Source organism: Atta cephalotes (assembly GCF_000143395.1).
Source record: "Atta cephalotes unplaced genomic scaffold scaffold00006, whole genome shotgun sequence".
Taxonomy (NCBI): domain Eukaryota; kingdom Metazoa; phylum Arthropoda; class Insecta; order Hymenoptera; family Formicidae; genus Atta; species Atta cephalotes.
This window is the reverse complement of record NW_012130070.1, coordinates 3,055,401-3,073,925: the sequence shown is the minus strand read 5'-3', so window position 1 is coordinate 3,073,925 and position 18,525 is coordinate 3,055,401. Positions and strand designations below refer to the sequence as shown.

The 18,525-nt window shown below is 29.8% G+C and overlaps 2 protein-coding genes across 2 annotated transcripts in view; one reads left to right on the top strand and one right to left on the bottom strand.

Moving 5' to 3' along the window:
* Positions 1 to 2,182, top strand: part of LOC105626671 (protein Skeletor, isoforms B/C) — a 91,419-nt gene extending 89,237 nt beyond the window's left edge. Inside the window, 4 exon segments of the mRNA XM_012207965.1 lie at positions 515 to 835; positions 1,330 to 1,453; positions 1,601 to 1,892; positions 2,042 to 2,182. Of these exon segments, the coding sequence (XP_012063355.1) occupies positions 515 to 835; positions 1,330 to 1,453; positions 1,601 to 1,892; positions 2,042 to 2,182 (878 nt within the window).
* Positions 2,183 to 8,822: 6,640 nt separating this feature from the next.
* On the bottom strand, positions 8,823 to 14,881 carry LOC105626670 (nuclear pore complex protein Nup107). Its single transcript, XM_012207964.1, has 7 exons — positions 14,359 to 14,881; positions 11,737 to 12,221; positions 10,959 to 11,166; positions 9,894 to 10,747; positions 9,464 to 9,778; positions 9,128 to 9,379; positions 8,823 to 9,036 (listed from the first exon to the last, which is right to left on the bottom strand). The coding sequence occupies exons 1-7, from the start codon at positions 14,879 to 14,881 to the stop codon at positions 8,935 to 8,937; spliced, it is 2,739 nt and encodes a 912-aa protein (XP_012063354.1). The 3' UTR covers positions 8,823 to 8,934.
* Between the last annotated feature and the right edge of the window lie 3,644 nt (positions 14,882 to 18,525).

Sequence of the window (18,525 nt, the reverse complement as noted above, 5' to 3'; positions counted from 1 at the left end):
AATTTAAAATTTAATTTAAAATTTACCTACTAGGTATTTGTCGATTTTTAATTATGAGATATGAACTAAAAACTAATTTCTTGGTAGTGTATTTATTATAATTTAGTATTTGTTGTGTGTGTGTGTGTGTGTGTGTGTGTGTGTGTTTTATATAAAGTTAATTAAAGTATATGAAACGGAGAATTATTATTGTTACCGCTTTTTCGTTTATGACTATTTTAAGATCTTGACAATTTACTATATAATTTTCTATTAATTTATAATAAATTTATATATCAAATTTTAATTATATATCAAAGATGGCCTAATCTTGGTCGAAATGTTTATTGCTTGAATTCATATTTTTGATTGAATTTATATTTTTAAAGAATTTAAATATACATATATGATTTTACACTAAGAAACGATTCTACGCGTGACTGTATACTCCTTTGATTACTTTGTAATTATCATTGAATTAACTAAAATATAAACGAGGAATTATTGTTAATATGTGATTTATTTCAATTTACAGTTACGTACACACGTCCACTAAGGACTAACGAGCCAGAGAAGGACAGAATGATTCCGGAAAGGGAAACAAGTGTGATTGCTGCCATCGGATCTCTGAATGCGCGAGGCGAAGCCAATGCTCATGAAAGATTCGATAAGACCACTGAGGATATTCGTATCGATTTTACGTCGATAAATGTTCACGAATGTACAAATTCTCTGTACAATATTCCGGACGCTCCTGATCTTGAACCCTGGACGCCAGCTGTCATTAATGATAAAAATATTTTCAATGCAAGGATTGGGCCGACTGGTGCGAAAAGAGGATACTCACGAATTACAGGTATCAATATGTTGTGACTGAATTACGCATCTAACTTGTTATTATCAATTTACTTAATAAAATTTAGTAAGTAAAATCTTATAGTCTTACGCTAAATGCAAACAAAAAATTACTATAAATTATTTATAAATTATTTGATAATGACGGTATTTGGAACTTAATTAAAAATTAGATGATAGAATAAAAAATGTATCTGTAAATTTATCGATATGACGGATATTATTTTCATAATAAGATACTATCTTTTAATTATATATATATATATATAATACATTTAAATTTAATAAATACATATGATACATTTTTAAAATTTAATTAATTCATATGATAAATTTTTTATTCTACCATTACAAAACAATAATGTCAAATGATATTAGTACTATGATAATCTTGAATGATAATCTTGAACTTTGTGTTTTTTTTAACTTTAAAATGATAGAAATAATTTAAGATCGAGATCGATCTTAAATTGTGATTCTTATTGTAATTTATAGGTACACCTTCTTGGGGCATCGCATGGTACATCAATGATTTACTGATCCCAGAGCTCACCGTTGAGCGAGGAAAAACTTATACTTTCATCGTGGAGGGTGGAGACGATCCTGCCAATCCCGCTAAGTGAGTCGTATTCTCATTTATGATATAATACGTACCCTTCAAAGTGCGTACATACAGGACAAAATTGAATCAGGATCGCTATATAATATTCCCAATAAGACGTTGTAAAGTACATTATTATAAAACATTCATATGCCTTTGATATAGATATCACCCATTCTATATAACTGATAGTTCGGAGGGTGGTCTCGGACAAAATGTAGAGAAACAAACGGAGGAAACGATATTTGCTGGCGCAGAGTACGATTCCAATGGATATCCCCGCGCAACTGCAGCCGGCCGTTATTGCGAATGGACTCGTCTCATAGTGAATAACGCGGATGATTACAAGACATTCAAGAGTTTCTTCGAAACGCTCGAACTTAAATGCGACATGGGCGAACCTGCCGAGCTCATATGGACTGTGAAAGAGGATACGCCAGACTTAGTCTATTATCAGGTATATATAACTTATTAGGGAAAAGCCAAAAATTGAATAACTACTTGTGAAGATATAAATTATTTTAGTAAACAATCTAAAATTAAAATTTATTAGATTTTCTGAGAAATTTCAAATATCAAACTTTTTATTACAATTTTTTTCTTCAGTGTTTCACGCACAAACATCTGGGCTGGAAGATTCATGTTGTCGATCCGGGATCGCAGAGAAACATTAACGGCATCAGTCAAGTTCTGCCTACATTTACGACGTTTGTGGCCATTATCACACTTCTTTTATTCTCAAGATGAATCATTGTGTTTCCTTCTTTCATGCGGAACAAATAATAGAAGACAAAGATGACGACGAAAACTGATCGATTTAAAATTACGAAAGCTATACAACAATGTACGATTGTTAAATCGACAAAACACATACAAGGTTGTACGAAAGTATTTAGTATGTAAGATCTATTCTAAGGTAAAAGATTAGCAAAATATTTTTAAGACCTACCAGATTCAATATTTCATATTATATACATATGAGATATATATATATATATATATTATATATAATATATATATATATACATACATATACATATATACACAGGTACACGCATACACATATACATGTATGAACATGGACGCAAAATTTCCATACTCTCTTTGACATATAAAGCTGAATTGACAATAATAACGATCGAAATGGGGTATTCTGACAATAATCGTGATCAAAACTGAATAATCAATGAAATTTGACAATAATCGTGATCAGAACTGAATAATCAATAAAATTTTGACAATAATTGTAATAAGAACTGAATAATTATTGAAATTTTGACAGTAACGAATGATCGTTTAGGGGAAGGATATGTCAAAATGATATTTGGGGATGAGATGATTAACACGTAATTATATATAGATATAAATTTGATTGCTGAAAAATAGAAACGTATCAGCATGTACAATGTACATTTTGCACAAAACTATAGTTGATCTTAATATAATTTTAAATCGACGATAATACGTAAGAAATACATTTATAAATGCTGTCGACTTGACAATAATATGTAGAGTAGTCAATCAAGAGAAAAAGAGAAAGAAAAGAGATTGAATTAAAATGAAATGTGAATTATGTACAAGAAAGTAAAGAAAAAGTAATATTTAAGGGTGATGTGCAAGTTACGAACTATCCCCTATACGTGTAACAATGCTATAATATGTATATACTATAGAGTGGACCTTCCTAAAACGGAATGAAAGTAAATGTGCCTTGGGTACAGATAATAATAAATGTCTTTAATTACAAGGATTAGAATCCACTTGACAGAAGGACACCATCTAGTATTTTGAAACTGGTCTCTTGTGCGTGAAGCGTGTCGCATGAGTAAAGGTTATATATTTTATAGAAAAAAAATATCATAGAAGGGAACTATTTCAAAAACTATTTCTTCAAATATTCAATGCAATTTTAATTATGTTTATAATATTTTATATGTGTGCCGACATAATTGTAGTTGTTAAGCAATGCTGTATTTTGCGCGTGTAGCAAGGACAAATTTCGCAAGTATAATAAAAAAAGGAAACATAAAATTGTAAAAGAAATATCAAAAGATGGCCTGTGGCAGACATTTCATAGATGTAACTCACTGTACTTGCAAAACGTACAAGGGATATGATAAGACGTGCAACCAAGAGAAATCAGCAGAATACATAATCACTTAGGGTAGTGAATTTAATATAATGTCCTTCTTGTAATGTCAAGTTTTAAATGTGTGTCCAAACTCTTAAGTATCGGAGTGTCCACGAAATTTGCAGCAGTAAAATTCTTTACGATTCAACCGCTTATCGCACGAAGACCAGTCTGTATTTCATTACATACGTATATACACATACACAAGTATATCATACATATACCGAACAGAATTCTCTGAAACTTACATTATCTAGCTTTACAAAGGGCGAAGAGTTAAAAAAAAGAGAAGGTAAATAGAGACTCGTACTAATTACCATATAAGTAAATAAATAAGAACCGTTTAATCGATGTTTGTGTCGCTGAATTTTCGATATGACAATACTTGTAATCCCGATCAATAACGAGATCTTTGCTCGAGACAGCTATGTCTCGCTATATTTTTCATCCGTTTATTTCTTCTTTTTCTAAGGAAATTTGAAAGTAACAGATTCTAGTTTATAAGCGGATGAAACTCCTATACTCGGAAATGACAATAATAGATAATCAACTTGCAGGATCTACAATAGAAGCGGGCTGCTCCCGGAAAAAGCAATTTTTCTTTTCTTCAATAATCAAATTACTCGCCAATTTACAATAACAAATTGCATGTGTACGAATCAATCATTCGCCCATATATATGTACGAAACAAATTATAAGCCGTGTATTATTCTGCAATAAAACATAAGTCATAAGTCGCATAGGTAAAGTGTTCCATTCGCATGATATACATGTACAGATAATATAATAGACAATAACATATAGATAAATATCGTTCGTAGTGTGAGTACAAATAAAATTTCATTATAATATTTTCATTAGTTATAATAATTTCATTATAATATTTTCATAAGTAACAAAATTAAATAAAAAATGTCCAATGAATTTGCCTTAGTTCAAATCATACAAATATAATTGATTATCTTCTCTGACATTTGTCAATACATCTTTTTCTAAATTCATTTAGTTATTTATCTAAATTGTTTAATTTTGCAGAATTACTTGAAATGAAAAAAGAAATATTGATATATCTCTTGTTATAATTAATAATTTCTATGCATTTCAAAAAGCCAAGCTTAATTTTTGCTCGCGTTTAATTATTTTATATTTTACTTCTTTAATTATACTAAAGATTGATAAGTATTTCTATTTTTCTAGAAGCAGCCCGATAATGACCCAAGTTGTTAGTTCATAAGAAACAAATAATAACTGCTAAGAGAACTTTTTGGCTATATTACTATATACATTAATATATAAAAAGAGGATAAATGAAACATTTGTGGAAGCATCTCCGGAGACTAAATTCAAAATATTAGTCATCCGGTATAGCATGTGAATGATTATCGTCAATGTTGTACAGTTTTAAACGTGATTTCGAATTGTTAGTGGTACTTAGCATGTAATATATTTACAACTTTAGATCTATCTTTGAATTAATATTACTAAAACGATCTACTTATAAGCTTCCATCCATGCAGTTACTATGTAAGTACTATCATGTGGAATGATAGAGATGCGATGAGATAAAAATGAAACTCTTATTATATTATCATGTCCGAATGCAATTTAGGCAATTTTTCATAAGCAGCGAATTCCAACAAAAACTATATAATCACGAACGGTAGATTTTACAAAAGAGTTTTGAAATAATGTCTTAGCGCATCTTTCGTTACATTTTAATTACAATGCCTTTTTAGATTTCATGTTTTTCGAAGTCTGTATTTACGCATGGACACATTATGAACAATGAAATTTTACTCTAAAAATGCTGTGTAATTATTTTGTAACTTAACTTATTAAAGGCATTGATATATTCCGATTAGCAATTTTCAAGAAATTTTTGCAAAATCTCATATGTCTATATGTTACATACATTTTTATCGCAAATTTTAAAAGAGAAATTCTGCGATAAATGTAAACTGTAAAGTTCGAACGACGCTTATCACTTTGCATTTTCATTGTCATTTATTCTACATCATTATTTTAGCGTTTAATGTATGCAAAAATAACAAGATATTGCAAAAGCTTCTTTCTTTTTATTTCCCTTTTTTGTGAAATTATTTTATACATTTCAAAACTGTACAACTAGTTTTTATACGCGCAGACTAATATTTCAAACTAATATTTCAAACAATATATTGTAAAAACGATCGCTTAAGTATGAATGGTCTTGTAACTTCTCGGTAAGAGGAATAAATAGCTATAAGAGTTCGAGATAAAAATTATTTTAAAGTTTATATTAAGCAAAGGACAAAGCTTGTTAATATGTACGGAACGATAGTCGAATCATACCGTACGTAACACTTGTGCAAGTATTGCGTTCCACAAAAGTCTTTTTTGTGGTGATGTCGCAATTCCGGGACAGTTGCAACAATATCAACGTTAGTTATATCTTCCTTCTACATTATATTATACATTCTATATTATACATTATTTCTTCTATATTATATATAGAAAAAAAATCTATTTCTTCAAAAAGATATGAGTTAATTAGTTCAATGATGAAACAGAAAAATAAAAAGAAATTTATAAAGCTTCATCGAATTGCTTTCCTAATCTTTAATAAATCAGAGATTTGTTTAGTCATACAATTTTAAAATTTAAAAACATTTAAAATTTAAAAAACAAATCTTAATGAGATTAGATATACAATTTAGGAGAGGAAATTGCATGTCAACTGTCTTATTTATTATTCTTTTACGTTATCAATTATATAAATTAAGCCATGTTATATCTTCTATTCTTTCTTTGATATCTTTGAATATTGATGTCTTACCACTAATAAATAAAAAGTATTCTGAACAAAATTTTCATAAAATTTAACATTATAATATTTTTAAGAATATTTATGTTATTAATATTTATATTTTTATATTTTAAATTTATAAAGATTTTTGAAAAAAATAGCTTAAACTTTTCTTCAGATTTTATAAATTTTCTTCGGAAATTATAGAATAAAAGAATGTTTTCAATTTGTAAAAAATTGAAAATGAATTTGCAATATGTAGACTATGTATTTTTTTATATTAATCGATTTATTTCATTATTTATGCATAAAGATATTAAGATACAATTGCAAAAAAATAAATAATTTAATAAATAAAGATATTTTTCAATCCAATTGGACGTAAAATAACAATTTTCAAATGATGCCACAGTAACATCTATTCATTTTTTTATGGTTTTTCCTAAGAAAATTTTTCTCGTAATTTACAAAATATCGTAATTTCAACCAATTTGACCAAAATATTTTCTATGATTAATGCAAGGCTTTTTTTTAAATTATTAAGTTATACAGAAATTTCAAAAAATTCTGAAACAAATATAGAAATATTATGAGAAATTATATTTTTAAAATGTATAAAAAATTATTAGAAAAATTCTGAAAAATTTTATATGAAGAATTTCAAGTAAAATTCAAAAAAATTATATAAATTTTAAAAAAAAGTGGAGGAAGGTTTGATAAATGCTAATTGATGTTGATGTATCTGATCCCTAAAAAAAAGAATTAGAAAATTTTTACAAAAATTGGTGATCTCATTGAAAAAATTTCGTAGGCAGGATACTTACCTTTAAGTATTTTTTTAGATCCATCGTTCCGCATACGAAAAGCGCGTTCGTTCCGTACTATAAAGCTAAAATGTCTTACATAGAGAGTGAAAATATTAGCTGGCGAACAAAATCGTCTTGCAAGACTAGCGCGCACGTGTCGAATTGTATCCGAGGAACGTTGAAATTGTCAACCCTTTCGTTTCTCTTCAGCATTTACACGTTAGCTTAACTAACTACTTAACTAACAACTAACTCCACTAATCGTCTACTTGTTATTGTGGACACTTTATCTAAAACGTTCATTTATCTCCTATTTCAAGCAAATGCACGAACTGTACGAGTTCAAATCCGGTAAAAATATTTGCAAGAATGCCGAAGAATTCTAACACGATATACTCTTTTCACTGTGAGGTTGTTACATTACATAACGCCGTGCTGAAAGATAAGAAATAATGATCTTTTCGCGCTCAATCTATCAAGTGCATTATCAAGTATTGAATTAATTTAAATGAATTGCGCGAATAACGCAATGACTGAAAAATGTCTAAAAGTGTCCAAAAAAACCTCTTCAGATGTTCAAAAGCGTTTTGAAGTAGCGTTTTAAAGTCTTCTGAGATTTTGTTATCTTTCGGCGCGGTCAAGATCTCAATATTTTTCGTGTCTTCAAGTCTCCATTTCACATATTTAAAATGAAAATTCATGATGGTTTTTTCATATACGCATTAGATCAGAAAATTATTCTAAATATCTCTAGCTTTATTCATTCCAAAGTTTGCCTAGAGATTATTAAGATATATTAATGCTCATGGTTTAATTGTCGCATAAAACACATAATAAGAAGTCAATCCTTACTACAATATTTAAATCGTAATTTGACATATCTCGCGTAAGATAAAAGAAAAAAAAAGTCGGTCAACGTCGATCACGAAGCGCGCAAGCGTCATTAAAATCTCGATTGTTTAGATAGGAGACTTTGTCGAAAATGTTAATTTTCTTTATATAGTCTATATGTAATGTATCGTATAAATATCTCTTTTTCAGTTAACCTGTAGCGTTACTTAGAAAGCATCCGATCTTCAAAATCAAAGCCATACATAAGAAGGGAAATTTTGATGAAAAGAAGACTGCTACCTGTTTCTCGACAGAAAAATATCGGTCTCTTTGACAATAGAATAGAATACGCAATGAATCATATCACTATTGTTCTTTAAATGTAATGGCATTTGTTCGTATTTCAATGAGATGCAGCACCATTTCATTTCAGGCGTTCTTATTCTTGCATATGGAACATATTCTTCCATATGGAACGTATGTATTCGTCGTTGTCATGCGCGAATTTATGTTATGCGATTTGATCAAGATATATGATTAAAGTGTCTCAACTGTAAAACCGAGTTCTAAGTGTCGCTGCGAAATATATCTCAGGATATTCTACTCTTTTACGGACTATGAGTTTCATTGCACGTTTCACGCATTAATCTTAATGGCTTTGATAGCGCTACATTTATTAATAATTGGGTAAAAGGAGCATATCTAAGTAATCACAAGGTATATGATATATTATGATTACGAATTATTGAACATTGTATCAAATTTTATATTCACTTCTTGTGGTTGACAATAAACTGGTTTTATAAAAAAAAAAAAGGAGAAAAAGTATCATTAAGATTATACATTTAATGCGATGGCTAAACAGGACCAATGAATATCTAGCTAATATAAATAACATGTGTTGCTGTACAAAGAGAGATTTATATAGTATTATATATTTAAACTTCATTTCGGATATCCCCAAGGGTCTTTCTTTTGATCCATTAAAATAAGAGAAGATTCACAGATCTTTTTAAATACCTCGCGTAACTTTCCCTTTGAAAATACCTATACAAGAACAACGACATATAAATATACATATTTCTATAAAATTAACATCTAAATATGTTACAATAGTTATTTTATTATTTATACGTACTTTGTATAGCTGATATTGCTCGGAAGCAAGTACGTCAGCCAATTGAATAGAGCCGTCGTGCTCATTCATTTCCGACATAACCGAATGTAGCAAAAGTGTGACTTTAGGAATACAAAGCTCACGCAGTTTTTTCAACTGGTGTTCTCTAAGTTCATCTTCGGGCGTACACGATTCGTCGTTACTATTCTTCGAATCGACGAGCCAACCACCGTCAGGAAATAATAAAACATTAAATAATAATTGTTTCACAGCCTGAAACAAAAAGAAACAAACATTCATATATTCACATTCAATTGTGCTTACATTAATGCATTTTGTATGCAATTTTTCGCATACCTTCGTATGATGCTGCATAGTAGATTTCCATCTTTCGAGTTCTAAATTGTACTGCGTCTTTCTGTGATCGTACGCAACCTTTTCAGTAAACGTAGCATATGTGGGCAATTCTTCTGGTGACGTGGGTTTACCGTGATGATAATGAGAAAACCATTCGCCAAAACCTTCCTGGGCGTCAAGATATGTTTTATAACAAAGATATTCCCTTATTGCCGCAGCAGCTTTCTTCGATAAGTTATTAGTTATCGTAAGATTGAGCGTGCAGTCTATAGTTGGATACTCGCTCATAACCGATTCAATTGAATCTGATGGAATCTATACAACATACAAAAATAATTATTCAATTATACACTAATAAAAACAATTTATTATAGAATTATAAACTGCTATTAAAATTCATATAATAATTATAATTATCTTTAATATTTACCTTGTTAAATGCTTTTCGAGCCGCATCGATTTTTTCGTTAGTCAAAAAGTATCTAATGAGCGCGTTTGTTTGTCGTAAAGCTTCTTCTCTCTGACTTTGATAGAAAATCAACCAATCCAGACCATTAATCTTTTCCATGTCCGCTTCAGTGATAGTTCCCTTTAAGTCTGCTGGATCGGATTCTATGTCTTTCTTACGTATGTTTTCCACCACCAATTTTGTAATTGCTTCTACATTCAAGTTCGCGTCTTCCGCTGCATGCAAACATTTCTTGCGCTCTTCATGCTCTTTAACACTTTCTAAATAAGAGGCATAATTGATTATTTGATCCTCTTGTGGTAATGTAGCTGTGTAGAACGCAATTAAAGTCGGATCACTCATTTCAATGAGAACGCGAACATACGCCAGCAAAACTTTGTCTTCTACTTTATCCTTTGTACTTTTCCCGATTTGTCTGAAGAATAATATTAGATGAGCCAGAAATCTAAGGAATTGTGAATCACAGGTGCCGACGTCTATCATACTTTCAATCTCTTCCATTAATTTTGGTATTTGGTCTAGTATTATATATTTTTGAATTAAATGATCAGGTTTGTTAGATTGAGCACGTATTATTGGATTTTTCGACGCGTGCAGTTCTTTGAATGCGTCTTCCAACGAGATTTCATTTTTCCAATATTCTTCCGGCATAATTGTATAAATTTTTACCATCATTAATCTCAATGCTGATTCGACTTTAATATCTAGAAGGCTCTTCACGTAAGCCCACAATGCATCTTGCCAAGAGGATGCTATTTGAAGTAATAGTTGGACATTACCACAAAGACTTGCATATATGGCACGATAAAATATACCTGCAATAAAATTGTAAAATATGTATACATAAAAACATTTATCTTTTTATATATTTAGTTACAAATAAACAGTTCAGAATTTAATCGATAAAATTAATTGATATAAAATTTCGGCATTTTAAAGTATTTGAAAATTATTCTAATAAAGTATTCTAATAATTTATAATCTTTTTTCGATAATATATTTTGGTAATATTAAATAAATAATTACCTATGCGTTTATCTTGCGACAATTCCCAAGCACATATTTTCCAAAGACTTCTATTAGGATTCCCTTCGATTGGTAATTTAGTGTCTGTCAATGGATTACTATAGTTCGGATCATGATTAGGAATCCATCCTAATAAAGATGCGGCTCTCCAAGGTTGACCACAATGCATGGCTAATGTTTGTGCTTTCTGAAGACGTCCACAACGTACCTATAATACACATTGTCTTAAATGTAATTACATTTTTTTTTCATCCTTTTAATTATTTTTATAACATTATATGAAAAGATTTATTATTCAAATTGTAATTATTAAAAATATGATTATTTTGACTCTTAGTATCCACAAAAAGTTAGCGTAACTCTCCCCCCACCCCCCTTCGCTTTTCATAGTTCAAATGTTTTTTTTCGATCCCATTTCACTTATTGCAAAATATTTTTTTGTGCTATTCTTTGTGTGACATTCTAGACTTTCTAATTCAAACATTCTTTTTTTCTCAGTCTTCAAACGATAGATTAAAAAAAAATTAGTTGAAATCGATGCACTACAATCTGAGATACAAGCAAAAGAAAATGCTGGGTTACAAATACCCGGATGTGGGTAGATAGGAACTTTTTTGAGATGTGGGTACTGAGGGGAAAGGATTAATTATAATAATTAAACGCGTATAAGATCAATTGCTAAAAAAATAAGCAAAATAAAGATGTTAAAATGTATTTAAAAATAATAATCTTGATAATTACAAATAATTTCAGTTGAATATGTAGTCTCTATATATACCTCTATAAACATTCGTTTTTCAAGCCTGGCATCATCTTCTCTGTCCAAATCATGTAATGGTCTACCCTCTCGTATCGGTGCATCAGGATCTAAAGACGATACTAGTGGTCTGGATGAACTGAATGCAATTCCCAAATTTTGATTGTGCAACTGATGAATCGTATTTTCCCAAGCTACTGTTTTATCAGTAAAGAGCTCTATGGACGGACATTTATCTGCTTGATCCAGAGCATTTTTTTCTAACCAATCAATAATCAATTGATATTCTCTGATGTAACTCTCAGACTTGTACAAATTTTCTATAACATCTTTCTCAGAGATATAATTATTGTTTGTTGGTCCATCATGTTCCATTTGTGTAGACAAGCCAGCGCTACTTATACGATTCTGATAGAGACAATATATCAGTCTCCATGTGTTCCTCTCACTTTCCAAAGAAATTTCTTCTTCTGCGATTTCTGTATTCTCAACTTTCGATTGCATACCTTGGGACAGACAATAATGTTTTGCTTAAAACTTAATACACTGACGTCTGCTACTAAATGATTAAATAAAAACAATGTAGAAAATAGATTATTGAGAGACAAGCGCGGAATTCAGTATGCAATCAAATTAATAACAATATCATAAACTTTATTGTGTTTTCCTTTTTAACTCTCAACTAGCACTATATTTGATTTGAAATTTTAGAGCGTGTTTTCAATCGCGTATATTATTAGATATAATATATTTTTACACATAATGCACAGAATTTGAACAAATTTTTTTTTCAATCGGTATGTTAAAGAAGAATGAATAAGTATGAAAATTGAGAAATTAAAAATATTCGAAATATTTAGGGGAAAAAAGAAAAGAAAATGTTTTAATTTGTAAAAAACAAGTTTTTGAAAATTCATAGTTTCGAAGGAAAACTGTTAGAGAGATTTTTCTAACGGGATTTCAAACGTAATCGAATATACTTTGAAAAAAATACATAAAAATATTATGTCGATTATTTTTAAAAAACATATTTTTCTAACGGGATTTCAAACGTAATCGAATATACTTTGAAAAAAATACATAAAAATATTATGTCGATTATTTTTAAAAAACATATTTTTAATTTTTTAACAAAATAAAATGCTCGAATATGTACAGCAAAAATAATATCTTTCGACAAACGACTAATAATCAAATCATGATAGGATGTTCAAAAAATCATTTAATATAAAATTTAATTATAAGAATAAAAATTCATATATATGTTTTGACTCACAGAGCTTTCATCGGTTCGTTACATAAAAATTTTCCTAGTTACATATTTTTGTTATATTGAATTCAACAATTTAATAAATAAAAAACAACCGTGAAAAATTCTCATTTAACCTTCGGAATTAACTAGATTGGTAGAGACTTAATATATAAGAATATAAAACTTTTTTTATCCTCTATTCTAAACTATTCCATCCTTACTTGTAGGTAAATGTTTAGTGCTATTATATAGGGGTGCTAATATCCAGGTATACTTAGTCTTGCCATAAATTCTATCAGTTTAAATGGATAAAAAACAGAAAAACAACAATAGACCCAAAATTATATATATATTTTGAAAGTACAGGAAAAGGTTAAAACCATCTATTTTTTATTCAAAATGCCTATCTTTGTCCATATACATTTACATAAACATTGGACTCATCGAACGATTTATGCACGATCTCCAGAAAAATCTTCTCAGTTGCTAACATAATGGAATACTTGAGCGACTTCAAGTTACGGTGAGGCTTCTTGCAAGCTATCTCTTCCAAAATGTTTCACATTTTATAATATATATCTTCCGAATTAAGGTCTCCTGGACTCCTGAACAACCAATCAGAAGCTTTGATGAAGCTCAGCACATTGTTCTACAACCATGCTTGCGTTGTTTTCGCCTTGTGTGCGGAGGCTGAGTCCTGCTAGAAGGTCCAAGGCTGACTATCAAACAAAGTGTGAACTAAGAGGCTTATCAAGGATCATATTTTGATTGAAACAAAGACGAGAATTTTAAAAATTCTAAAAATTAGATGGTTTTTGTAGCTTCTTTTTCTCTACTTTCAGAATATATGTGTAATTTTAGATCTATCTGTTGTTATTTTTTTTTGTTCTATCCGTTTAAACTACTGACAGAATTTATGACAAAACTAGATATGTAACCCAGTACTTTAGCTGAGTTAAGAGGAGAATCTTATGTAACACATTAATAAAATAATTGAGAATTTTTTTAAAAGAACTAATTAATGAAACTTTTTGAAATTTGTGATATATTTTGAAATATGTTTCTAAATATAAAAAATATTTTTTCATTGTAAAATAATGCATATATCAAGAAGTATTAAAACATTTTTTTGAAAGCCTTAGTGTTGGCCATTGCAATTGGCATACAGTATAATATCTGTTGTATTTGAAGATGAGTCAAAAGTTAGTAGTTAACTTCATTTGATAAGTACATTCAAAAATTGTTTGTAAATTATCTTATTGTCTTATAAATATATTTATGTATCAACTGCAGAGGCTTTTATAGATATTTTGTATTTTATTTATTCTTAAAATTATTAAAGCTATTTTGATTTTAATACAGAACGAAGCTGTTTCCAGTATTTTCAATACCTCTCATTATGTCCAACGTATCAGTACAGTTTTGTATGAAATCCGCGATGATATCAAAGATCTGCGCCTTCGAGAAGTGCGTTTGCACACTCTGCAGGAAGTCATAGTAAAGCTTGAATTTGGCCTCCCGCCACGGTTCATTCGCCTTTAGAATCGCTCCGGTCGCTGTGCTGTCCTCCATCATCTCCTTAATGGTAATATCATTCCTCTCCGAGCGCATCATTATATCGCGGATTTCGTGAGGCGCGAGGGTTAGCGAAGTATCAAGCTCCACATTGTAGAGCTTGGTTAGTCTAGTTTCCGAGGTCTTGTCGACCAACCCCGAGCTATGCACGTCGCCGAGCATCTGTCTACTATCATCAGCATCCTTCCGCGACTGACCGGTTGCCTGTAATGATATCCTCTTCGGAGTAGTGCTCCGCTGGCCGCTTAATCTCAAAAATGTTCTCCGTTGACTGTTCTGTTGACTTAACAGTCGAATCGATTGGTCGAGATTCTCCTTGACGTCACTTAACGAATCCATTTCCTATCTGACGGTCTAGCAAGAAATCTTGATTTGGCGTTGAAAATATTCAAAAGATGAAAATAACACACTGTGCCACACGAAAAGTTACTCTTTCTTCAACTCCATCAAACAAATACACCGGTTGACCGGTACAATGGCATATGCAGTGTTGCCAACTCGAATTGTCAAAATTCCACTAAATGGCTCTTTATTTCCCATTAAAAACAACTATAAGGACCCTTTGACTTCATTTAACGCTCACATGTTCGTAGAATCCTTGTCGTTTATCAATTGTTAAACAAAGACAAACGATACTCACGAGCGTCGAGTTATGTGGAACGCAGCCTTTTTCACCAAGCTCCGATTAAGGGTGCGATTACATGAAAAGCGAGTAACGCAGTAACTAATAGATACAGTAACTAATAGTAAACAACTAGGAAACTGCAATTAGGAAACTGCGTACCGTCTATTTCTTTCGCTGATATTAAGAGCCGTCTACAAACTGCGTTCTGCGTACATGGAGCGCGGTTTGCAACACGGGCTAGTAACAAACTCACATTACTATACACAGCTATGCTTTTTAATGGAATTAATTGATTTAAACGCAATTATTAAGTAAACCTGTCAAAAAAAAATAAGAGTATCGATAAAGTGTGCATAAAAATAAGTTAATATATTTTTAAAAATTCATACTAATGTGAATTTGTCACTAGCCTGTGCCTCAAACCGCGCTTCATAATCCGCACCTTAATTTAACAGATCTAGTAACTTTGCAGGATTCCAACTAAAGCTGATGTCGGAGAAAAAAATGCAAAGAGAGAAGTTATAAATATAGATTTGTAATGCTAACTTATTTAGCAAGGTTTCTTTCTGGTAGCTGTTTGTTAATAACCTATTTTTGTATTCAATATATATTCAGTATATAAAATTACAGTTAATTATAATTAGTGAAATTATAATTAGTTAAATTCTTCAATTCAGTTTCCTAACAGCACAAACGTTGATATATCGACTGTAAGTTAACTTTGCTAAGTCAGGCCTTTAGAGTTGACTATAAGACTTTGTACAGACATTCAATATCGACTTTAGGATGTTTAGGTGCGATTTATGCTCATAAAGCTTAAATATGGAATTATTTCGTCCTTGTTGTTTAATTATAATTAAACAAGGATGGATACTGTTCATGATATTGTAAACATGAATCGGATCACAGCCTAGAATAGTTGACTTAAAGTCGGTTTACAGTCTTTAAAGTGGAACATTGTATGATTTAGAGACGTCTCCAAGTCGTCTAAAGTCGATTTACGGATGTCCATTTTTCGGACATCTAGAAACTATAGTCAACTCAGAGTCGACTTAGAGTCGACTTTGTGCTGTTAGGGATTTTTTCTCCGACATTAGCTTCAATTGGAATCCAAAGTTAGGCCCATTAAGTTAATCGGAGCTTGATGAAAGTGGCCCTAAGATCGCTCTAAGCTAATCTTATTTAGTTATTCCATTTGCTTTATTATCACTGATGAAAACTTTGTAAGTTGAAACGTTTGAAATTTATAGCATTATACGAATGTAATAAAAGACGAATTTTATTAGTTAACTACATTTGCTCCTTTTTTTAAAAAGCCTTAACATTTTAATTTATTGCATTGCATTTACATGAGCCTTTTCTATTGTATATAAAAATTATATTACATTTTTATATTATATTTTATTATATTTTATTGTATTAATATTATTTTATTTAATTTTTTAATTTTTCTCATTTATTTTATTTAATTATTCTTTTTATTTTATATTATTATTTTATTTTATTAATATTATATTATATTGTTTTATTATATTTTTATATTTATATCAAAAACGCATTTATTAAATTTTATACAAATTTGTATACAAATCTGAAATACTTTTTTCAATACAGAACATTTTCAATCAATTTAAGCATGCGTGTGTAACAATCGTATCACTTTCTGAGGCAAATGGAGCGTGCTCTTAATTGATCCATGGAGCGTGCTCTTAATTGATTCATGAAGTATGCTCTAACGTGATGCGAACATCTAATCGCTATATTGGTTCCAGTGATAGAAACATATTGGAGCATGTTGAGCATGTTGGAGCGTGCGACGCGAACAAACCTATATAGTTTGAAAAATATTTTTTAATTCTTAATACAATATTTCTATAATTTGCAATTAATAATGTTTGGATGATATTTCAACATAATAATAAAATTATGAAAAAACTATTGTTGATTATTCTAAATTATATTGAAAAATAATACGATAAATTTGGAGACGATTTACTACCTGAATCATAAGTTATTTTAATAAGTAATAGTATCTATTTTTTAAATCTGTGCTTTAATAAAAATCTATGGAAGTATATTATATATAAAATAAAAAAACGACAAAAATGTAAACTTTTTAATATACATTATTCAAGATTATATAGTATTCAAGATTATATCAAATTATATATTGTGATGCATGAACTAGTCCAGTAAATAAATAAAATATTTATTTAAATGATAAGGAGCATATACTGCCACAACATTAGATGTCTTTAGCGAAAGTCGTATATTTAAAAATTTTAATATAATAAAGTAGACGTTTCGGTTAAATCTTGGCCATCATCAATACAATAAGAATATAAACGATATTACAGAAAAAAGATGTTACAACAACAATGAAAAAATGTTCGAGTATTATTATTCATTATTCCAGAAATGACAGTGACATAAAATTATATTCGCTTATGAAAAGAACTTTTTTGCAATACAGATTCCTTGTTATTTGGATTTTTTTGTAAGTCTTTATATGATAAATATGAAATTTTCAGATTCCATATTTTGTGACATCAATTCTGGCAAGTATATAATTCAGTTTTTAATGTAAATTTGCACAGCCTAAAATACTGTCTAAAATAGTCTAAATCAGTTTCTAGACATTGTTTTAAAATAATTCTTACCATCAAAAAGATTTTTTAAAACTCTGTGCAAATTTAAAAACTCAGAACTATACTTGCGAGAATTGATGTCACAAAATACGAAATCTGGAAATTCCGTATTTACAAAGGCTTACAAAAAGATTCAAGGAATCTATATTACAAATTTCTTTCATAAGTAAATATAATTTTGTGTCATTTCTAAAATAACAAATAACAATCGAATTTTATTAACATCTTTTTTAATTTCTGTAACATCATTTATTTTCTTATTGTACTAATGAGGACCAAAACTTGACCGAAATGTTTATTTTATTATATAAAATTTTTAAATATACGACTTTCATTAAAGATATCTTGCGTTGTGGCTGTGTGCTTCCTTATTATTTATATTATTTTGTATTTTTAAGTCACTCCTAAAAGTTAAAAATATTTATTTATTCTTTATCTTTGTAACTAATCAATGAATCGCCCATTTTTAACATTACCAATGCAGTCCACCCATAGCTTATAGTACGTAGGAAACTGTTCCGGATTCACAAATGCTTTATGTTATATGAAAAAACGTATTGAAAAAAATTTTTGGAACGATTTCGAAGCGTTGCGCATCAATATTGCACTTCACGCGCTTCATGTGTGTGTGTGTGTGTGTGTGTGTGTGTGTGTGTGTGTGTGTGTGTGTGTGTGTGTGTGTGTGTGTGTGCGCGCGCGCGCGCGCGACG

Bases quoted from the DNA above. Each gene is read 5' to 3' on its own strand.
- LOC105626670 (XM_012207964.1), bottom strand. From the start codon at position 14,881: ATGGATTCGTTAAGTGACGTCAAGGAGAATCTCGACCAATCGATTCGA. The intron at 11,167-11,736 runs GTATATATAGAG...TGTGTATTATAG, and splicing joins AAAAACGAATGTTTATAGAG to GTACGTTGTGGACGTCTTCA. The intron at 9,380-9,463 runs GTATGCGAAAAA...TTTTTGTTTCAG, and splicing joins CTATGCAGCATCATACGAAG to GCTGTGAAACAATTATTATT.